The following is a 24,712-nucleotide window of genomic DNA, read 5'->3' on the forward strand; positions in this document are numbered from 1 at the left end:
GTAACGATGTTTTTCTCATAAAAATGCAACTAATTTAGCAGCGTTTCAAATATAGAAACGTCACTAAGATGACGGTATTTTTTGAAAATGTCATTATTTTTCATGATGTGCATATTGCCGGCACTCTGAGTGACATTTTTCGTAAACGCCACAAATCTTTTAGTGGCATTTATAAACGCCGCTAAACGTTAAAAAAAATGTTACTAAAAACCTAAACCCTTGTAGTGAATTCATGCAAGCGCTATTTGTTAAATCCACGAGTCTTAATTCACACACTTGGCACAATCTATTGACATGTGAAGTAAATGTGAGTAAGAGACTGATTTTTAAGATAGAAATTTTCATGTTTAAACTTATCACGTAGGTTTAGAGATGTTAAAAGAGATGTTAAATGAGCTGTGTTAAGTCAACACATCATTATTTTTTTAATGTATCAATTCATTTAAATATTAATTTATATGTTAATGGATCATATCGATTTAGTACTATTTTCTTTTAATGTATCGTACTGTATGACTCATAAAAGTTAAAAGTATAGTTTAACACAACATCTAATCATAATTTTTATGAATCATGTTGTGCCAAGCACAATATTATTTTTCATGCCAATTTAGGCCAAACTTAACCCATTAATACACATTCAAAATTTTAATTATTTTTTTTTAAATTTCATTTATTATTATTAAAAATAACATACAAGAAATAATAAATACGAAATGAAATAACAAGGACAAATATTTTATGTAATTCGATAAAATATATAAATTCACGAAGATAGATAATAGAATATGCTAAATAAAAATATTAAAATTACAATTTTAATACTTAAAAAAAAAAACACTTATACATAATCTATCAAATGCTTAGTAATACATAAAACTAAGGTTTTATCAACTGGTTTAATATCGAAGTGAAATTCTAGAGGAAATTTTGATAAACTAGATATTAAATTTTTTTATAAAAAAATATTTTAAAAGCATATGATTTAAAAGTATTTCTTGAAACTGTTTTATAATTAGATAGCATATTATTTTTAATTAAATCATTAAAACGTTCATAATCTACAAAAACAAATAGCTGCTCAAATTGCATTATAAATTAGCTAATTAATTAAGTCAATTATTTTGTAAAAAAAAAAGTGCACCTAAAAACCTATTAGGATGCTAATTAAATGTACTTTGTTTGGGGTCATTAGAAGTGGCAATGCAGTTTCTTGTTTTTCTTTATGCTTTTTTGGATATTCCAATCCCTTATTTTGTTTACAATTAAAATCTTTTTTATATATGTTGTAAATTTAAAATTTTTTATCATATAACTTTGAAAAAAAAATGTTAATTTATTTTTATACACACAAATTTAAATATAAATAATCCATACATAAACGATTAACAAACTAATTAGATATAATTTATCTATCAATAATTTAAATATTTAATAAATAAATTTATTTAATATAACTTTCTTTTAAAATTACCAAAAAATAAATATAATTTTATTATAATATAAAAAATAATATACATATACTCAAAGGTTAGAAACTCATTTATAATAGTTATAAAGTAACATAGCACATTAAATTTGAGCTTATATATCATGTCATATTAATTTACGTGCTATGTGCTAGCACTAACTTTTAATGAGTCTACTGTGTCGATCCATGAGTTTAAATACTTTTAACTCTGATACACATATATATCATATTTGACTCAACTTGATTATTTAATAACAGATCTCTACAAAGGTAAGTGGTTATGCCTAAACTTATTTGTGCCTAAACTTATCATGTATACTGAAACATTTATTGGTTATGCCTAACCTTATTGCACAGGTTGATGGACCATACCATGTACACTGAAACTTTTTTAAAATTGCAAATGAGAAAATATAAAAATTTTAAATAATGTATATAAAACTTTTGCCAATAAATCATTTATAAAAATGATACCTTTATATATAAGATTGTGAGTTATCAACGAATTTAAATGAAAATCCATGTTATGCATGGTTGCTGACATGCTGTTGCTCATCTGGCCTTCAGATGCTGGCAGGAAACCTACTGCTGCTGGTACATTTTTGCGAGCTACCCTACGCATACCATTGTATTCTTTTTTTTTTTCCCACAACTCCCAACTTATCCGTGATTTATTCTGGAAATATACCAAGTCAGAACAAGCGCGGAAGTTCTATATATATATATATATATATATATATATATATATATATATATATATATATATCTGTTATCCTAAAACTTGTCTACTATATATATATATATATATATATATATCTGTTATCCTAAAACTTGTCTACTAGCCATAAAGAACTTAAAATTGGATAATGAAATTCGCATTTAAGTCTATTCATGTAGCTGTACATCGGCAACAACCCTGATACTGGATTTGGTTCCTAAAAAGAAAGCTTTATAATGGAAGAAAAATGAAAAATAAATTTTTAAAAAAAAAGCACTACAGCAAATTGACTAATTTTACAGATTATCTAATTTTAGAATATAAAAAGGGGGCATTCAAAACTATTATACAAAATGTTCCTTTGAATTCAATTCCTTTTGTTTGTCTTTGGTTTTGACCTCATGCTAGCTCTCCGAGCAACATCCCATGCCTTGTGCGGTGCATATATACCTAACTGTGAAGCAAAAAATGACTCGTACCCAGGGGAGTCGAAGGCAAATCCCGTGTGTTTCGATATTTCCCTTGGCAATTGAGAAATAGCATAGCTTCTTGCTTCATCAGGTGTAAGGTGATTTTCGATTCCCAGTAAATTTGAACGACCAGTATCATCAGCTTCATCCTTGTGAATTTCCTGAACAATCTGATAATCATAGGGGAAGAACCATCTTTGCACACTGGAAAAAAAGAAAAATGTTTCATGATAAATAGTGCTTGAGAAAAGACAGATAACAAACATAAGTGAGGAATACAAACAAAGTAATGCAATTAGCATGCAGTGGATAACATGTGATTTGGGTTAATGAACTTTGCATGTGAACCTTTCTTTGATTAAATCAACTACACTAAATATTTTTTTTGTTATTTTTTTCTGGTGTTCATCAGATGCAGCATACGAGATCATAGTAATTGAAAAGAAAAACAGACTACATGCAAGGCTGGGTGACATTAGTGCCATCAAGCACTTAAAATATGAATCTTGTTTCAGTCAATTCAATTAGAAATCAGAACTCCCGTCTCAGTTTTAGAAAACCCTCAAAGACCTTCACACATAATTTCAAACATGAAGCTACCAAAAATTGTGTTATAATTCATATGCTGCTTCCATTTGGGGGCAGCTCAATCTAATACAGCTTGAAACTAGGCAGCAGGCACATGGTTTGACCTCATAGCATATTTTAGGTTTCAAGTAGCTGGTATTTGGTTGCCAGGGTTGGTAATAAACCTGAGCTAGCTAACCAGAAAGAGGGCATACTCCCATGGTAGGACATCTATTGCCCACCTAACAGCCCTTAGAATGTTAATGAGCATGAGCAAGCTTTTCCATGCATCAAATATATATTAGAGCAGAGTAGTACTTCCAGTTATTTCTCATTCTTACCCTAGGTAAAGGAAATCTCCCAAGAGTGCAGCAACAGGAACAAAGAGAAGAGTGATGTAGAAATAGAATGTACTCATCAAGACATATATGACCCAGAAGACATTCTCCTGCAGAAGCCAATAGAGTCAAGAAGTTGCATTCCTCCAATCCAAATGGAAAGAGAAAGATAACGAAACATGATTCATGACTTACCTGGCGATCATGTGGAGTCATAATACCAGAATATATAAAAATAAACACAAACCATGCTAGAATGCTTCCTCCAACACTAAGGTAATGCCATCTTGTGATTGAATTACAGATCATAAGAAGACGCAAATTGACAGTTACTACAACACATGTGAAAGCCATTGTGCTGACATCCCAAAGACCAAACATTTTACCGGATGAACCTTGACTTGTAGAACTGGAAACAGTCACAAAGTGGTAGAAGACTAGAGATTGATAGACAGCAAAGAAGGCCCATATTGCAACAACTCTCCACTTGAAAAACATATTTCTTATTCCCTCTTTGTATAATTCAGGGTACTTCTTTGAAAGAGATGAACTGACATCCTGGATAGCAAGCAAGGTCTTGCATCAATCAAGCGTAGAACAGGCAGAACGAGATTCTATCTGAAATAAAGGGAAAGAGCGAAGTACCTTGTCAAAAAGCCCAACAATAATCACTGGTAGTGCAGTGAATATGACATTATACAATGACTGGAACCAATCATCATAGAATCTTTGACCAGAAAATCCAGTATTAAAGGTGAACCAAAATTGAGTCAAAGTAAATGTAAGATTCTTGTAAAAGAAATACGTCACAACCTGCAAAAGGAGGTGCCATGAATATCACTAACCAGAAATTTTAAAATGCTTTGAAGAACAGAAAAGTCAAACCTAGCATAATCTAAAGATAACACCAATTTTCAAGCATATTACCAACCAAAAATGTTAAACTGTTTCTGAAGGAAGAGAAAAATTGAACCTTGCATAATCTAAGATAAGACCAACGTCCATGCACAAGGAGCAAATCTTTAAGAAAGCGAAACTGAGCAATTGCAAAATCACTAGCCATTACTGCTTGCATCCCCTCCAGCCCACTAATTCCAACGCCAATATGAGCAGCTTGAATCATGCTAACATCATTGGCACCATCACCAATACTAAGTGTAATTTTACGTGCACCTTTCTTCACCAAACTTGTTACCTGCAAACAGCAAAAGTAATTTTAGATGTTACTTTTAAAACTCTGTTTAACGACCTTTCCTCTATCGTTCCAATGGTTTGAAAATACAAATTTTTTACATTAAAAACAACTGAAATTTTAACAATAGTTTCTTTTGAACTTCAGCACTCAAAGAAAGCTCATTAAAATATTCCAAGTAATCTGGGAGAAAATAGGTTTAGGACAGGTTGCTCGATACGCTAACCAATAATTAGAACACTGTTTGGTTTGATAAAGTTTTGAAAAATACATGTAATGACACCAGCCCTCCAAAGCAGTCAACATTGCAAAAATAATATACCAAACAAATCCAGTAAATTTATCCAAGTCTTGAGAAAAATGACAGGGCATTAGCATTGTCATCAATTTACTGCATTGACCTTTTTTTTAGCTTTGGTATGCAAACCTTTTATCCACACACTACTAAAAGCTAAACTAATAATGTTTCAGTTCAGTTGCATGAGGAACCTACCTGTGCTTTCTGTAAAGGAGAGACTCGGCAGCAAACAACTGAAGAACAATTCAAACTCAAAGTGAGGAGCATTATCCGTAAACTTGGGTCTAAAGCATACATCAGACACTTTCCATCTATAATAAGTGCTAATTTTGGTCCAAAGACTCTGTTAAAATATTGCTGTGCCTCATCAAGGCACTTCTTAAGTTGCTTATTAACTTCCTCCTTGATAAAGCGTGCAATTTCAACTTGGTCCCCCTGATAATAGACGTTCAATAAAGAATAATCATGATATCATTAAATAGTTTGTATTATAGTAAATTCTAACTAAAAGAATAACAAGACTAGCACTAAATGTTTACCCTTTCTTCAACTTCTCTAATAGCATCTGTTTCAGAGCTGATAATGAATTGTTTCATCTCATTGTTTAGTAAGTTGCATGCTACAGCATTATTAAAAAAAAAAAATGAGTCATGAACAATACGAGTAATGAACACAGTTCCAAGGAAAATTTAACATAAAATAGAATCGCCCATTAAATACTTACCATAAGCTATATTTATTGCAGTTTCCATCTTATCCCCTGTTAGCACCCAAATCTTAATTCCAGCTCTAGAAAGAGTCTCAATGCAATTTGGAACTCCTTCTTGAAGCTTGTCTTCTATTGCAGTTGCACCAATTAAAACAAGATCCTTCTCTATGAGTTCAGCCACCTGCATAAGTTTTAAAAAAGTGCATGGCAATAATCATTAAAATTACATCCAAATAGAGCATTTTCAACTTTCCACTAGCACTAAGATGAATAAGCTCAAAAAATTTACCATACAAGACACAGGGAAGTAAACTGCTTACAGGCTGAAGTTTTGAACCTCATTTTAAGATCTCAGAAACTCCAAAGTAAAGGATGTACATGAACAGCCTTCCCATTAAAGGCCAGTTTAAGATTAAAATGTGAAGGATGTAAATAAACAAAAAGATGTGTAAATTTTAAAACCAACCAAGCTTGTGACAAGCAATTGTGACTCCATTCAATCAAAAACCACCCTGATCGTTTCATCAAATAATATAGCAACACTAGCATTAAACAGGCAAGCAAAAAAAGAAAATGACTTTAGAGAAGGTTGCTGAAATATCCTGGGTGGGCAAAAAAGTGAAGGTTTTAAATTCTACATAGCAGGTGCTTGGAACCGCTACACATTGTTTTAGGGCATATGAGGAAACCTAGAATCTGGGAAGAGAAATTAAGTATTTTTAGGGTCTGATTCGGTGGTTTTATTTATATTTCTTTCTCCAACTAGCAGAAATAAGCCAATAAGGCTTTGGCTTAATAGCAAGGAGGAGGCCCTAGAACCCTGAGGTCTTAGGTTCAAGTCCCACTGCGTGTGGGTTTGGTCCAACTTTATGTTGGATTTATCTAGTTACAATCATAAACAATGCATGCCTACTACAGCATAACATGAATAACAGATTACCACTAAAATTTCATTAAACAAAATCATTACTACAGCCTTACAGGCAAAATTTAATATACAATCGTTCAAATAATAACAGAATTATATTCAGCTTTTTAATGAAGAGAAGATAACAAATCAACATTTATGAAAAGAATATAATAGATCAAGTTTCTCTAAGCAAAAAATGTTAACCGCATAGTTATATAAACATACCATCAAACAACAAAACATACCTCATCCAACTTTTTTTCACGATCTCGTAGAGATGACTTGGCTTGGATGAATTTCTCATTCCAGCTTTCATACATGTCAGGAGCTAGATCTCTATAGGCCAGGCAAAGGGTACGTAATCCAGCAGAACCAAATTGTTCCAAGTGTTCCCTGGTCACTTTCTTTAAATCATCATTTCCACCTGCCAATCTCTCATAAATGACAGTATCAGCTCCCTGCAAAAGCACGGTTCTGGCCCAGTGTCATTTTCTATGCAAGAAAAACCATTTGTAATACTCATCCTGTTCAAAAAGTTCTGAAGGCTTATTACCTTACAGTATAGTACCAGCCTGCCATCTGGACAACGACATACAACAGATTGGCGCTTCCTCGTACTATTAAATGCAAAATTGAGTAGCCATTAGTGCCAACCAGAAGGAACTCATAAATGAAGAGATATGAGTGTAGGATGCATCCAAACCTATTGAACTCAAGAACATTTAAAATCTCATAAGACACATCTTGGATTTTACCCATCCTCTCCACATGAGATTCACGAACATATATCATGGTAGGGGTACGTCTGCAAACCCAAAAAAGAAAGAGCCTCAATCAAACTGTAAAGTCATCCAGGAACAGTAACCTCCTCCATTAACTTGCACCAAAAACACAAACAGTGAATCATAATACGAAAACGCCTGGTTCATAATTTGTCACAAAAGTAAAAGTTATCAAATTTGCAAGCTCCTGCTACCAGAGGTCAATCCCAAGTGCTTGCCAAATTTGAGGGATCATCTGATTTATAGAAGACACTATTGCAATGAACTTTAGAAAACAGCAACTAGAGGTTGTCACTATTCCACAGTAATATAAAAATCAATTACAATTAATAGCAATGAATTGCCAAGTTATGCTGCTTTCATAAACTTTTTCTCCTTTCTTTGAGAAACAGAAAACCATCTAGGGAAGAAAATTAAAACATTTCATTAGATCTTGAAAATTTATCAGATTACTCAAAATATTTGGTTCGGTTAGTAAAGCTCCATTGATATCAAGCTAGGTATTCTGTACTTCAAAAAACTCTCTCAAATAACAACATCAAGATCTGGATAAATCCAACTTATATTAGTTGTAACTGCAAAACATGCAGTCCAATATTTAAAATAGATTCAAACAGAAAGAAATAAACCAACTCAGAATCAAATTGAATTTAAATTATTTCTAGGAATTCCCATTTTAAACAAACAAAAGAAAAGCACTCCCACTTCTCAATGAGACATAGGACATCACAAACCTGTAAAAGAAGAAGCCAAAATTTTTTGCAGCTGAAACCAAAGCAGCCTCATCTGGGGATGCAGCTTGATATTTGATTTTCTCTGGGGACTCATCACCTTCAGGAAGCACAGTATGACAAACGGCAAGGCATCTAAAAAATTCCTGCAAAAAGAAACAAAACTATGCCTTCAATGCTGTAGTTAATGAATTAGACTACGAAATTATTCTCAGTTAGATAGGTATACAGTAACAGAATATAACTAGGTTTAAAATCCATACAGATACATCCAAATGGAAAGCAAGAAGGTTAAAATGTCAATCATGTTTTCTGCATTCCTTCTAAATTACACTAAATGCATCTAACAAATGAATAATGCAGGAATATAAAAAGGAAACCTGTTAAATCTGTACTAAAAATGGACTTATCATAGGTGAATGTTTGTGAACAAACACCCGCTTTAATGATCATATGATATAGACAAAGAGCAGCAGTAACAAAATAGGCTCAGTAACTTACTTATCAGTATATATTTTGCCTATTCTGTTGCTAGATGAGTTCAAAACAGCTCAAAAATAACTGATAAATACATTGATATGCACCCACATTCAACAACAAAAGTGCATATACATATGAATTGCAGACTATCACATAAAAGCATAGAGGGAATGCCCAAGTAACAAAAAAGTGGGAAAAAAAAAAAAGGCAGTTCCAAAATATCCACAGAGCTCCAGCATTTAAATGAAGGTCTTAAGGTAAGAAAGGTAGAAACTCATGTAAAATTGAACAGTGTGTATTACATTTTCCGCCTTAAGTTTGGGTAGAACATATCCATCTTTCCCTTAGACTTTAAAACCTTGCAATGTCACAAGTTGGAACTATTGGTTTATAATTATTAAGTGAAACAGTTATGTTAATCTGTTAATGAAAGAACAACTAAGATGCCATGTCATCCAATACATGGGCAACAAGTTAATGAATTCCTACCTTAGAATCAAACAAACACCACAAACCAAGAATCATCAGAAACCACTAAAAGAACAACTGCCTAGAATGAGAAGGGGAAAACAGACAACTACATCCACCGAAACCTCCACAAAAGAAAGCTGCATAAGTGAATATCAACCTATGATTCTTCCCTTTATTCTTCAATACTTTTAAGGAATGTCTTGTATAAGAATTACACAATTCATTTGCAATGCTCACTTATGCATGTATTAAAGCAGTAAACGACAATCTACAATAAAGTCAATCCCTAACATCCAAGCAAGAGAAGTCAATGCACAACACCATCATATGTAAACAAAATTAAATGACCCTTGATAAACACTAAATAGGGCTGCTGGCTGCCAACCTGTCAATTCCCACAGCTCCCTGCTCAAGCTTGTTTATTTAAGTTTTTATGCATCTCAACTTCAAATCTAGCTGCAACTATTGAAAATTAGTATAGACAATCCCTCAATTATAGGGATTAGTTTTAGGAAGATTTAATTTCCTAGTTGACCCCTTTAGTTAGTTGTATATAAACCTAAGGTGTTTGTATAATTTGACAGACAAGTTTTTCTATATACTCTCAATTTTTCCACATGGTATCAGAGCTTTAGGCTCTTCTTGGGAAGCAAAAGTTTTAGCCTTCATTCCTAACTTCTATTTTAGGCCTTCATAGCCATTTTATTTTTCCCTTCTTTAGCCATCATTGCTAAGAGTCATTTCTAGTTATATCTTAATTGTTAAAACTTATTTCAGTTCAAAGAAAGATAACAATGTCAAAAACAACAGAATCTGCTATCGCTATCACTCGATTTGAGGAAGTGTCAAGTTGTAAAACCACCAAAGTACTACAAAAGTCTCAAGAACAAGTTGAGTTGGACAAAGAAAAGATTGAGAAATTGAGAAGCCTATTGAAAACTCTTGAAAAGCCTATTGGGGTACGTGCCTTAGGTAAGGTCTCTAGTTTAGGTAAGGTCTCTAGTTCTCATGGACTAAATGTCTAGATTAAGTCTATTACAAGTTCTTGAGTCATTGAGTCATGAACCACAGAATGACACATTCCTCACAAAAGTTTAGTACATATAACCTATGTCCCAGTAATAAGAGAATTGTTGTTGCAAATGGTTCACTTACTACAATGGCAAGAACAGGGGATGTTCAAATTAATCCCTCGTTTGTTCTTAAAAATGTTCTTCATGTTCCTCAATTGTGTACTAATCTTATATCTACAAAAAAACTTACTAAAGACATAAACTACAAAGTGATTTCTTATCCCTCCTATTGTGAATTTCTAGACCAAAGTTCAGGAAAGAGGATTGGACTTGCTAAGGAGAAGGATAGACTATACTATCTTGAGATATCAAACAACATAAGTAATATCAAGAATAGTTTACCTTTCTCATTTTTTTTTTGAAAAATCTCCTAATAAAGACAAAATCTGGCTTTATCATTTTCATCTTGGACATCCTTCTTTTGAAACTTTGAAAAAAATGTTTCCTTCTTTGTTCAAACGATTAAATGTTGAAAATTTTTATTGTGATGTTTGTAAAATTGCAAAACAAACATGTCTTTTCCAGTTAGCGACAAAAGAAGTTCTACTCCTTTTTACTTGATTCATAGCGACATATGGGATCCCTCTACAATTTTTAATATTTCTAGTACAAGATGGTTTGTTTCATTCATAGATGATTTACTAGTGTTTCTTGGATTTTTTTACTTAAATCCAAATTAGATGATCCAAAATCAATTTGGAGTGAAAATCAAGAGATTTAGATATGATAATGCAAGAGATTATTTCAACCGAGTTTATCTACCTATTTCTAAAAAAAGGGGATCATTCATAAGTTATCTTGTGCTAATACTCCATAGTCGAATGGAGTGGTAGAAAGGAAAAACATACTTTTTCAAGCAAATGTACCCAAATCCTATTGGGGGAAAGCTGTTCTCACTGCCACATACATTATAAATAGGTTACCTTCAAAGGTTTTGGGATTTAAAACTCCTATGGAACTACTCTCACAACTCTATCCCAACTTTAATACCACTAACAACCTCACACCTAAGATTTTTTATTGCAAATCATTTGTTCATGTTCATAGTCATAATAGGGGGAAGTTAGATCCAAGAGCAATTAAGTGTATTTTTTTGGGATATTCATCAGCTCAGAAAGAGTATAAATGCTATCATCCTCCTACAAAAAAATTCTATATGTTTGCAGATATCACTTTTGAAAGAAGTAAACCATTTTTTACTCAACCTTATCTTCAGGGAAAGACTTCATTCATGGAAGATAAGGATAAAGACATCGTTTTGGTTGACTTGTCCACCTCCTCAACATTTTCACCCTTCAATTCTTTTAAGTCTAAACTTGTTTCCTCAACATTTTCACCCATTAATTCTTCTGAGTCTAAACATATTTCTTCTGAACCCAAGTCAAACACTAAATTTGAGTCTGAACTCATTCCAAACACAAAAGCTGTGACTAAGCATAATATTGTTCTTGATTCTATGAAGGAATTACAAGTGTACTCGAGAAGGAAAGTTCCAGCTCCTGAACCGATGCAATTCCAAGAACCTAATCATAACTCTGGAAATGAGGTAACTATAGTCTCTAACTCTATTTCTCAAAATGAGCATGAATCTCCTAAAACTGAAACTAGTGATTATGATCTGCCTATTGCTATTAGGAAAAGAACCAAAGAATGTACTAAACATCCATTATACCCAATCTCTAATTCCCACAAAAATTTTCTTGTGAGCCTAAACACTATTTCTATTCCAACCACATTATCTGAGGCATTACCCAATGAGAAATGGAAGCAGGCCATGAAAATAGAAATGGAGGCCTTAGAGAAAAATAAGACATGGGAACTGATAGAGTTGCCTAAAGGAAAAAATCCAGTTGGATGTCAATAGGTTTTCACTGTAAAATACAATGCGTATGGTATTGTTGAAAAGTATAAGGCCAGGTTGGTAACTAAGGGCTACACTCAAACTTATGAAATGGATTATCAAGAAACTTTTGCTCCAGTTGCCAAGATGAATACAATTATTACTTTGTTATCCTTGGCTGCAAATTATAATTGGCAGCTTTAACAATTTGATATAAAGAATGTTTTTCTACATGGTGATTTGGAAGAAGAAATATATATGAAGGTTCCACCAAGATTTGGAGACCATCTAGGAGCAAACAAAGTATGCAAGCTGAAAAAGGCTTTATGTAGCCTTAAACAGTCTCCTAGAGCCTAGTTCGAGAGATTTGCCAAAGTGATGCTAACAATGGGATATAAGTAGAGTTAAGGGGATCACACACTATTTATCAAGCATTCGGTTTTGGGGAGAGTCACAATTCTGTTAGTGTATGTTGATAACATAATTGTAGCTGGAGATGATGAAAAAGAGAGAGAATCTCTAAAACAGTGCTTGGCCAGAGAATTTGAAATAAAAGAGCTAGGGAAATTGAATTGAAGTAGCTCACTCACAGCATGGTATTTTCATCTCACAATAGAACTACGTGATGGATCTTTTGAAGGAAACTAGAAAGCTCACATGTAAACTTGCAAATGCCCTTATAGATCATAATCATAAACTTGGAGAAGCTAATGAAGATGTTGTTATAGATAGAGAGATGTACAAGAGATTAGTTGGAAGACTCATTTATCTCTCACATACTAAACCTGATATAGCATATGCCATAAGTATGATAAGTCAATTTATGCATAGTTCTAAAGAAATGCACCTACAAGCTGCCTACTTTGTATTACACTATTTGAAGGCCAATCCTGAAAGAGTTATTTTGTTCAAAAGAAATTCTACACTGATTCTAAACGCACATATAGATGTTGATTATGTAGGTTTAGTAACTAATAGAAGATCCACCTCAGGCTACTACACTTTCGTAGGTGGTGACCTTGTGACTTGGAGGAGTAAAAAACAGAATGTGATGGCAAGATTAAGTGTTGAAGTAGAGTTTAGAGCAATGGCTCAAGGAATTGTGAACTACTACGGTTAAAGATTATCTTAGAAGACTTGAAGATCAAGTGGGATGGACCAATGAGACCTTATTGTGATAACAAGTCTGCATTAAGCATTGTACATGATCCTATGCAACATGACAGAAAAAAACCACATTGAAGTTGACCGGCACTTCATAAAGGAGAAACTAGACAATGAGTTGATTTTGCACACCTTATGTATCAACCAAGGTCAACTTGTAGATTTGTTGACTAAAGGTCTCAGCAATGCAACATTTCAAGAAATTATTTCCAAGCTGGCAATGGAAAACCCCTATTCACCAACTTGAGAGGGAGTGTGGGAAAATACCTAGAATTAAGTTGGTTGTAATCTATATCCCTAAAATTAATCTGGTTGTAATCTGTATCCCTAGAATTAAAGACTGAAAATTAGGATAGACAATCCCTCAATTATAAGGATTAGTTTTAGGAAGATTTAATTTCCTAGTTTACCTTCTAGTTGCCATATATAAACCTAAAGTGTTTGTATAATTGACAAACAAGTTTTTCTATATACTCAGTTTTTCAACACCTTTTACTAATAAATATTTCATATTAAATGTAAAAGTACTACTATATATTACATTCTATTGCCAAAGACCATCGTAAGCTACCTTGCAAGCATCAGGATTAGGCTCATTTCTCCAAGCTCCTCGCATGACTCTGACATCATCAAAATTAAAACCCTTTTCCTGTATAGAATTGATTGATGTTTGCACCTATAAAAGGTGTTATGAGAACAAGAACATCATTCCCTTGCAGCATAGGTAAATTTACTCAAAAAAGTTTCTTCATAAACATATAAAAGAGAATACCACTTGAACCTTTATGCCTTTTTGTTCAGCAACACCTCTCTCAATTTCAGTCATACCAGTTCCATAAATTTCACCTCCAATCGAGCACTTGAAGAACTCCATTAAATTTCTTGTCAAAGTTCCAGTTTTATCAGAAAAAATGTATTCCACCTAATCATACCAGCAATTCAAAATGATTTAGAGCTCAATATAGAGAATAAGAAAATTGGCTGCATCTCATTCAAGTTGGCTAAAACTGCTTGTACTTTACCTGTCCAAGTTCCTCGTTCAAATTAGAAGTCCTGGCCAAAGCAGGGGTGTCAGTTTCAGCATGGTACATATTTAAATCCTTGTTGATAAATTGAGTGGACTGAATAAACTTGATCATCTGAAATTGCAGATGAAATCTGGTAAGACCATTTTTGCACATTTATAAAGCAAGAACTCTTTAAACAAGAAAAACAAGGCCAACCTCAATAGAAACATATAGAGATATAGGGATAATTGTCGAGTATAAAGTAAGCAGGGTCAACATGGTCAAAAGAGCAACCTGTAAAACCAACAAATCAGAATTGAGCTAAAATTTTTTGCATCCGTCTGTGTGTGTGTGTGAGGGAGAGAGAGAGAGAGAAATTAAGAACCAACAACAAGCATATGGTACCAGAAATCGGTTGTTAGGGTTGAACTGATCTTCCACACTTGTACTAAGACCTAAGTAGTAGTACTTTCGGTTAATGAATACACCACTGCAATATTTCAAGCAAAGAACACGATTATCAAAAACTATTGAAAAAAGAATTTGAATAAAATCCCACAATATTTAACAACATGTAATATAAGTGCAGACTAGCTATTTCCCACACCTGCCAATTGCTCCAATCAGACACATAGTGAAAAGAGTACCAAAGAGAGTGAGTATAAGTTTGTCAAGTTTCCTCTCTAACGTACTTCTTTTCGAAGGAACATTCATGGAATTCATCATAACCTGCAAACTCATCCCAAATTCCCACAAAACAACATCAGCTTTAAAGAGTAGGCAAAACAGATAAAGAAGGGAAGAAGAATCACAAATTTATTTCTGCATTGGAGTGGATAAACACACACAATAACATTCTAAGCTCAGTCAGTTACAAAATGATAATAAAGATGCAAAGTATCAAAGGTGGAAATGATCTGAAAATATAGTGGCAAATGTTTTTCACATTTAAATGTTCACAATTGAACATTTCACATTTCCCATAAAACAAAAAATTGTGGCATGTTATTTGTCTGGGCATATTGCATATAAGAGTTACTATAAAGCTTCTATAACAAACCTTTGTTTCATGACCAGTAAAAATAACGATCCCAACTATGAACTCAGTGTTTTTTAGACTGCAACCCTGAAATCAAATTGCCAATACCAGTTCCATTTAAGTTCATCAGTGGAGAAAGAACATCAAATGCAACAGTTGTTAACTGATAAAAGATTCCCAAAGATAAAAGACCCAGAAATTTGAAACAATGTTCTATAAAGAAAATATGTTACTATTCGTGCCAATTGGTATCAGATGACATTTAAGTACAAAAAAAACCACCAAATTCAATAGGTAAAAGAACTAATATTATGTTCCTGGCAAATTCTAGAGGGCCAAAATAACATATTAACTTCAAAGTGTCATTAATTGCCATAAGGTTAATTTCTGAAAAAAAAAATGCATAACCTGGGAACACATGAAGTAAAGGGCTAATGACGGAAGGAAGAAAATCAGAACATACCCTCAGTAAAATCTGATTTGGAGAAAGAGGCAATGTTTGATTGTCCATTACAAGATTGCCAGTAAAAGTGTATAAAGAGTTGTTTGGTTGTTCACATTGCACTTCACCTGCAATTGACAAAGAGTGCTGCTATTTAGAAGTTAAGAAGAAGAAGAAGAAACAAGAAAAGGATACAAATTAATTTTGAAACCATCACTTCGATTAAAGCCCATCAAACTCAAATGAAAAGATAGGTTTGTCGACAATCAAAGTACATAGATGAGCAAAGAAAGAGTATTAGACATTTATATTGACTTTAACAACATAAAAAAGAACACTCTAATTCCTTCCCAGAGACTTAACTAAGAGATGCTGCCAAGGATTTCCTCATTGTACTCATATATTAAGTACATTGATGATATTGGATATTACATCATTTATGGCTTTTTATATTAGAATTTTTAAATTTCAATAATAGTATTTTCTAATGGTTTATATTTCCAAAAGATATTTAAGAATAAAAAAGACCATGAAAAGTTAAGATGGAATACAGATAAAAGTAAATCCTTTAAATGTTTAAAGTGGAAAGAGGGCATAATTTTGAAACATCCTAAAATGGAAAGATATGCATCCAATTTGGACTGAAAGAAGTCATAGGTAAAAGCAATTAGAAGCAGATGTGCTAATAACAAGTTAGAATCAGAATGTAAAAATCAAAAAAGGAGAGTTAAGTCATAGAAGAAAACCTAAAACACCAAGTAAAAGGTCACAGACAGATAAATATAATGCTTAAAATGAGCAGTTAAAGTTAAATGGAAGAAATGTGCTTAAGTTGAGGTAGATATGAAAGCAACAGAAACCAATAATTTAGGCTCCATTTGCTTGATGCTTTGCTATTTGCATTTGGATATCAGCCCTTTGTTTTTTTATTCATATTTTTATCCTTTTTCATTTTACAATTTATTCATTTTTTGCAAAAAGAATTTTGAAATGGAAAGAGTGGCATAATTTTGAAATATCCCAAAATGGAAAGATATGCATTCAATTTGGAACAGAAGGAGCCAAAGGTAAAAACAATTAGAAGTAGATATGCTCATAACAAGTTAGAATCAGAAGGTAAAAACCAATAAAGGATGGTTAAGTAATAGAAGAAAACCTATAACACCATGTAAAAGGTCACAGACAGAAAAATGTAAAAATGAGCAGTTAAAATTAAATGAAAAAAATGGGCTTAAGTTGAGGTAGATATGAAAGCAACAAATATCAATAATTTACGCTCCATTTGGTTGATGCTTTGCTATTTGCTATCTGCCCTTTGTTTTTTATTCATTTTTTGTCCTTTTTCTTTTTACAATTTATTCATTTTTTGCAAAAAGATAAAGCAAATAGCAAAAGAATCAATCAAATCGAGCCTTAACAAAAATATGCCTCAAGACATGGCAAAAAGGCAATAGCAAATTTTCACAAACCCCAACAGGTACAAATAATGGATTCTCCAACTAGCTTAAACTCCAATTTGTTAGTCATTTCTCACCATATCCTCATTGTAGCTGAATAACAGAAATCTGAAAAGTGAGTGAAATGTTCTCTTTTCATAGTTTTTATTTCTGTTCTTCTACTTTGATATTCTCATTAAAAGGGCATAAATAACAAAAATAAAAACAAGAAACACATAACAAAGAGATGAAGATTAAAGTGACAAATATGATGGAGGTGACATATTATTGCGGCAAAATCTGGTGGAAGAAGAAAACTTAGAATGGACAATAATTGATGTCATCAATCTTATGCCTTCATAGGCAGAACCATCCTAGTCATATATAACATCATTTCCAAAAAGCAAGGTGAAAGTGAATGAAATCTGTTAAGAAAATAATTTGATATATTAATTCATAATTACAAGACTTTGACCCTATTCATTATTTTAGTTCAGCTGTTAAAACAATGAGCACAATAGCATCAAAGACCTGTCACAATCACAGACACAAAATAAAGGAAAACTCTGAACAAAAATCAAGTTTTTTATGCTTTGTCAGTGATTCAAATTTGAAATTTGAAATAATTAAAAGGCTTAACCTTTGAATTCACAGGCTTTTTCAGGAGTCACGTAATCCCAAGTCCTTTCTAGCGCCTTTCTGATTTTCAGATTTGTTTCCCCATCCAAATTTGCAGTCTGCAATCAAAAGGAAAAATTGTTTCACTTCAGAAATAAAGCGCACAACCATACATAACATGAAAAAGGCACTCACTTTTCAAAAATAGACTAAAAAGTATAAAATAAATAAAATAAAATAAATAGCTCCAAATAGGTTCCATAAAAGGTAATTACCTCAATGTAGCAAACTCCATCAGGATTTGTACTAGCAAGTAAAAGCATATCTGCAGGAAAAAATCCATCTTGCTTAACCTGCAACAAGGGCAGAATTCCACTATATTCTCATATAATTACAAAGGAGGTGAGCCAGTGATATTTATGTAAATCAATTTAATAAGCCTCAATCATGATAATATTATATTGTAACATATATGAACAAAGAAATTTTTCCACAAGCTACAAATATCTTAAAATTTCAGTCTCCAAATGGAAAAATCATTAGAAAAAAAAGGAAAAGTCAATGAAGGTTGGTTGACCTTGACTGACTAAAGGACTTTACATAACGGTAATAACTTCTTTGTGTGAACTAAGGTGAGGGAAACACAGTCCAGAACTCATATGCCTAGCAGACTGAATTTATGTAACTAGATACTAAAGCATCTATCAACAAGTCACCTTAACTTCCAACAAATCACAAATTTCATAACATGATAACTGCCAGACAGATGGATATTAATCCAAACTCAAAATGCTAACAAAGTGAAAAGCAAAATACATTTGAAAATCTTTTCTAGATATCTCCAGAAAGAGGGGGGAGGCGGAAGAAGGGGGGAAGTCACACAACAATTTAAGACAATCATCATCCCCACTATAAGAAAACAATATTATATCTATGTCGTTGAACTCCTAAATGTCGATATGCAATCTCAACAACATGCATGTAGAAACTCACCCTGACAATATCTCCAATCTGCAACTTTTTCCATGGAATAGACTCCCACCTTTGATCTTGCAACACATCTACAAGAGTGTTATTTATTGCCATATCGTTCTGAAAACGTTTCTGTTGTATATAATACGGGAAAGAAAGAAAAATAAGAGTTCAGCATTCAACCCAAATTTGTAAAAGTCAAAGCTCAAGCTAACCCTTCCAGAACCTTATCCCCCTGGGCCCCAAAACTTCCAAAAACCAAAAATAAAGATGAGAAAAGAAAGTCAATTAAGGACCAAGCCAAAGGAAAAAAAAAAAAAGTATGCTATGATGAGCATGAACTATAGTACTCACCCAGTCCTCAAATGCCTCTTTAATAAGAGAAACTAAAAGCACCAGACTCAGAGGAACTACATTTGTTATAGGATGCACAGGACTGCGTCAACAGAAAAATGTTATTATGAAACAGATCTCACCAATGCACAAATCGGTTGGTTAAACATTTCTTCAGTCTTTCAAGTCATTATTATCAAAATAATTAAACCAGAAAAAAGGAGGAAAAAAGAGAGGTTTCACATGCAAGAGAATAGGAAAACATAAAGTAAATGCAAGTAATGGGCGCATGGAAGAAGGTAGAAGATGAAGAAGGGGATATGCAAAATAATTTTTGAAAGGCAGAGTTTCAGTTTGTACTAAAAGCAGCTGTATTGGGCTCCTCCTAGTAATTAGTGTTAAGAGTTATATATGTTTCCTAATTCAGATTGTTTCTGTGAAGTTTCTTATAAAACTCTATCATCAATTTAAAAAAGTTCCTTCAGAAGGTTATAAACTTTAAGGAGTGGAAACATGAAACGAGCAACAACAACAATAACAACAAACTAAGCCTTATATCCCATAACTCTAGGGTTGGCTGTTTGAAAGGCCAAAAATAACTCTGGGGTTGGCTGCATGAGAGGCCAAAAAAAAAAGAAATCATGTTAGGTCGTAGTCTCAAATCTTCTTGCACTACTCATTTCTATCAAAAACAACCTTTTCATCTACTTCCTTAACCCTCCTATCATCTCTTATTACTTGCATCCACGTCTTTCGTGGTCTATCTCTAGAAGCTTTGGTCTTTCCCAAATTCCAAAGCTCATTTCTCCTTATTGGTACACAAATAGGCCTACGTTTCACATGGAAACATGAAACGAACAGAAATACTATTAACAGTCATGTCAGTTTCCGCATGGACAACACTCACAGTTTCAACATCTATTTTTAAAAAATAAATAAAACGTACATTAGACCAATGAAATATTAATAATATTTCACTCAAAGCTGAAGGTTGTTATATCTGAGACAACAAATAAGTCTCATCGTGCTCAAGAAAGAATTCACCCCAAGCCCCAAGCCATATTTCCTACATCAATTGAATACCACCAACAGAACAGTTGAACAAATTAAGGTAATAATTCCAGCACTCCAGGAAATATGTTCTTTGTAATGACCAGTGGTAACAAAACTCAGTTCACTAATATGGTGGAAAAAGCTTACCTGTATGGAGTTGCTGACAGAATTGATACCATAAGAAAGTACAAGTTAGCTACCCGCCTGAACTGTCAGAGTAAAACAGAACTTGTCAGGATCATAAGTCGCCAGAATACAGGAGCTCCCAGCTCAAACCAAATCCACAAAAATTAATCAAGTTAGATTTTTGACTCATATTCCAAACCCAAAAACCAAGGGTTGATACGGCAAGGCAGACACTGTATTACAACTATGGTGAGGGTTATGGCAGTTTTGAAGCATCATCCAGAATAGTAAAAATTTATTTCATTACGCTTACGCAAACATGACTTCACTTGACATGTTCAAACATCCTTAAGTTTGTCAATGCGAATTGAACGGAAGTAATCCCAGAACAAGAAATGTTAAACATGAAATACTTCATTGGAATTAAACCTGGTAATGGTTTTCCTTTTAAACAATCTGATAGCACTTTAACTGTTGCACTTGGCATTCCTCATTAAGATATAATGGCTGACCAAACATGTAGTCAAAATAAATTGAGCCAATTTAAGCTGTTTAGCTGTTAAGAGGAAAAAATGCATAGATATAATATAAAGCAATGATTACAATGTCGAGAATCACAAATAGAAAAGATCATCATACCTCCTACAAGTGTAATTGTACAGCTTTAAAATGTTGCCAGGAAAGGTTGCAGGATTCAATATGGAAAAGGGGAATCTTTGGTGGAAGGTGGTAGCTAAAACTAGTATACTTTTTAATTTACTATTATTCTCAAAGAAAAAGATTATAACTCTTCTTCACAAAAACAATGATTTAGCCAAGAATAGAAACAATAATGTATCTTCCATTCTGTTCCCTAACCTATTTAGCACATCCAAGCCAATAATTAGTTATAGATGTAAATAAGGCAATTTTAAAAAGCCTGTTAGGATAACCATAGTCGTTAACCAAGTTCATAATCATAACCATGATTGTGCTGTTATGGAAATGTAAAACCATAAACCCATCCATGGATTTAACAGCATACAAGTACAGTTATTATCATTTATTTATTTAGCATTTTCAAAAGCCTATACCTATATCATATAAGGACCAAAATAATTGACCCATTTAATCATTAATTTTAATAACAATTAAGCAAAATAATTTTCTTTAGAATCCTTTTTTAAAGTTTTGTCCGGATCAAGATTACAAAATTTAGTTATGCAAAAAAGGGTATTTATATGGGTATTTAACAGTTATACTCTAAGTCCATATTGAGTATACTTAAGTATACAGTTATGGCCATGGTTATTTTTGAAACTGATACTGTCCCCATACTTAATCAGTAATAAATTTCTTTATCCATAATCAAAAACATAACCATCATGCTTCAACTATAACCATTGGTGTTTATTTGGGAACTTTTATTTGTTTAGTTACCCATTGTAACATTAGCAGAATGCTTAGTGATTGGTACATAAGCCTCTTTATGGCTCCAAAATGGCTCCAAGGTTAAATCAGAGGCCAAAATGCAAAAGACAACTAAAAAGTGTTCATAAGAAATTCCTAAAGCATCATACAACCATACCCCGTTTCACTGCTGGAGAACAATAAATTTACCTGTTCATACAGCCCCTTCGGCAGAAAGGTTAAAAAGTTGTACTTTGTAGTTGATATGGAATTCCCCTGAAAAAATAGATATAAGGCTAATGAGAACTACAACCAACTTATCAGAATCAGATGTAAGCAACAAAAGTATGAATACAAACAAAATTTCTTGAAACCAAAAACATTCTTACACAAATAATGCAAATTAAATCACAATCCAATTTTGTACAATACATACATGCATATGTATGAATATATGAAATAAGCATTAATAACTTATGTATATAAAGGTGCATTTATCAACACTAAAATTTAACTTTCATATGCCGCTCATGCATCATTAATTGAACTTCCCAAAAATTTATAACCGTCTTGACTCCTCCATATAGGCAAAGCACATGAACTTACACCACAATCTTGAAACTTGTAAGCAGAGTAATTGCAAAAAATCGTAGTCTATGGTCATACCAATATCTGGAATCTCATCAAATAACTAAGGAAAACTAGTTTTCTAAAACTTCCAACGAAATGAATCTTACAATCAAGGAAATTCCTATGTCAGGGTAGTTTCCTAAATAGAAAGGCTAATATCTTTGGACAGTCAATGAATAAAACAGATGAACCCTCACAAACAAGAGAAATAATGAATGAAAAATATGAATTTATCCAGTTGAGTCGCAACATTACAACATATTTCACCTCCCATTAATTTAACCTATTACAAGAAAGAAAAAAGGAATCACCTTTGCAGACACAAAGGTGTCTATGGCACATGTCAGAAAAAAAGCTCACTGGAGGTTGGTAAAACTGTTTGACTCAATTAAATGTTTCCCACAACAATAATAAACTTAAGCTACAATACATGAAAATCCTGGAAAATGATTAGTTGAAGGTCAAAAGAAATTGCTTAAATAAAAATCTTCAGAAGCATCATAAATGATACCAAACCCACTTATTGTATTTGCACTCCCTCATAGACTACTGGCATAAACTCAAGTTTAAAAAAGATAAAACTTGAAGCGGAAAAAGAAATGACCTACACGAAGTGAAGGACAAAGATCAGTTCTCTGCATCAAGCAAACAAATGCACATTTTCTTTTGATATGGATTTCTACTTGTTAAATATATCAAGGCATTTTCTTCATATTGCAGCATTCCATTCTAGCTTTAAAGGAAATGTTGAATACAAACTATATACAGGAGAGACATGCACACATCACCGAAAAATAGACAAGGTTAGGGAAGATACCATTTTATTTTATCCTTTAACTATAATTGAAGAATTTTAGTTTAAAGTTTTCGGAACATGTTATTTCCCTATTAGTTTATTAGCAGTTCCAAAAGATCACATGCATTCTCTATAACTTAGAGTTAACGCAATACTACACTCTCTTTAAGATTTTTACAAGATTAGGGCACTCGTATGATATTTAGAAAAATAAAGATATTGTGAGCTCCAAATCAGGCATTTAAGATTAATCTTAAAAAAAACCCCTAAATCATGCGCCTCCTGATTGTAGCATTAGTTTCGTAAACATTTATAAAGATTCAAGTTCACTACAATTCCTATTCTCCAGGAAATCTAAACGCCCAAAAAGAAACGTAAACGGATATCTTAATAACATCAGAAATTAAAATATTTATATATTAATATAATACCCTGTAACGATGGGTGTAATTGGCGTCGCGGTCATTGCAGTAGATGGTGCGGAAGGCGGGCGCCTGGGGCTGAACCCGACCCAGCGTGACGGTTCGAGACGGCGCCCGTTGACTCAAGTTCTGACTACGACCCTGTTGCGATCTCGTCGACGACCTAACTCTGTCCCATCCACTCATCTTCCTTCTTTTATTTTCCTTTTTTCTTCCCGATCCCAAAAAAAAAAAATTGAAAATGAGCAAACGTAGATTCGGAAAATGAATTTTCAATCGGTTTTTTATTTCTGTTTCTCCCGCTATGTCGGCTTGCTTGTCGTTTGGTGGAGTTCGTTTAAAGGCGATGTCTCGTTTGCAGGGACGATGTAACAGAGAGGACCCCTGCTCTGCTTCAATTCAATTTACTTTCTTTTCTTTTCTTTTTTTTTTTTTTTTTTTTTGCCAATATTTCATTTCCCTTCTATTTGGGCAGTTTAAAACACGATCAGTGATGAAACGAACCGCGTAGATTTTGCTTAGAAATTTCGGCGCGTGGCTTTATTCCCCGCTGCCAATCAAAAGCGAAATGGCTGGTATCTGTTTTAATCAGGCGCGTGGAGAGGTTGCGTTGAGTGGAAAGGTCAATTGGAAGATTCGTTGGGTTAAAGCGCCAAAGAGGACTCGTTCTTTAAAAGCAACTAACTGAACGACGACGTTTCGTCGACATTTCGTTGGATGTCCTATTGTTGTGCCACGTAGCCATGTCGGATGATGGTGAATGAGAGATGACGGACACCTGCCGGTTGTGGACTGGCTATGGCTACGAAGCGACAAAATTTAGCAGCGGAAATGGAATTTAATAGCCACTATTGAAATTTAGGACAGACGCAAAGTTCTCTTGCTGCTAAAAAGAGGGCGATCCAAGCATATTACATTTATGTATGGCTCTTATGGGACATTTGTTATGCAAAAACCAAATTGGGAAACAAAATCGCTAAGGATTTATTTTAGAATTGTTATTATGGTTAGAAAAAATTTTGATTTGAAAAAATGTGTTTAAATATGTGATAAAAAATATGATTTAAAAATTTTTAAATGTTTAGAAAAAAAATATTATAATGAATTGGAATATATAAAAACTTAAGCATAAAATAATAAAAATTTAAAGATATGAAAATAATAAAACTATTTTATCCACATAAATTGCGTTTGACAGGAAAACACCTCTGTAAATGTTTTTATTTGAATTCATA

General features: G+C 33.1%; 1 protein-coding gene across 19 annotated transcripts; it reads right to left on the reverse strand.

The window, feature by feature from the left end:
* Nucleotides 1–2,330: 2,330 nt before the first annotated feature.
* Nucleotides 2,331–23,926, reverse strand: LOC111283215 (phospholipid-transporting ATPase 3-like). Of its 19 annotated transcripts, XM_089760813.1 has the most exons (28): nucleotides 23,487–23,926; nucleotides 21,840–21,905; nucleotides 20,262–20,323; nucleotides 20,008–20,127; nucleotides 19,083–19,164; nucleotides 18,750–18,860; nucleotides 18,032–18,109; nucleotides 17,779–17,875; nucleotides 15,724–15,830; nucleotides 15,282–15,347; nucleotides 14,829–14,950; nucleotides 14,627–14,711; nucleotides 14,438–14,515; nucleotides 14,237–14,353; nucleotides 13,996–14,136; nucleotides 13,786–13,890; nucleotides 8,190–8,332; nucleotides 7,377–7,478; nucleotides 7,227–7,290; nucleotides 6,919–7,131; nucleotides 5,779–5,944; nucleotides 5,594–5,673; nucleotides 5,250–5,489; nucleotides 4,538–4,759; nucleotides 4,210–4,377; nucleotides 3,760–4,122; nucleotides 3,568–3,674; nucleotides 2,331–2,863 (listed from the first exon to the last, which is right to left on the reverse strand). In XM_089760813.1, the coding sequence occupies exons 6-28, from the start codon at nucleotides 18,840–18,842 to the stop codon at nucleotides 2,557–2,559; spliced, it is 3,264 nt and encodes a 1,087-aa protein (XP_089616939.1). In that variant the 5' UTR covers nucleotides 18,843–18,860; nucleotides 19,083–19,164; nucleotides 20,008–20,127; nucleotides 20,262–20,323; nucleotides 21,840–21,905; nucleotides 23,487–23,926; the 3' UTR covers nucleotides 2,331–2,556. The 19 variants fall into 19 exon arrangements, with proteins under 19 accessions (XP_089616939.1, XP_089616934.1, XP_089616932.1 ...); XM_089760808.1 differs by lacking the exon at nucleotides 20,008–20,127 and having other exon boundaries at nucleotides 13,786–13,863; nucleotides 20,262–20,318; XM_089760806.1 differs by lacking the exon at nucleotides 20,008–20,127 and having other exon boundaries at nucleotides 13,987–14,136; nucleotides 20,262–20,318.
* Between the last annotated feature and the right edge of the window lie 786 nt (nucleotides 23,927–24,712).

Source organism: Durio zibethinus, chromosome 5 (assembly GCF_047325235.1).
Source record: "Durio zibethinus cultivar Kanyao isolate XHJ-2024 chromosome 5, ASM4732523v1, whole genome shotgun sequence".
Classification (NCBI taxonomy): domain Eukaryota; kingdom Viridiplantae; phylum Streptophyta; class Magnoliopsida; order Malvales; family Malvaceae; genus Durio; species Durio zibethinus.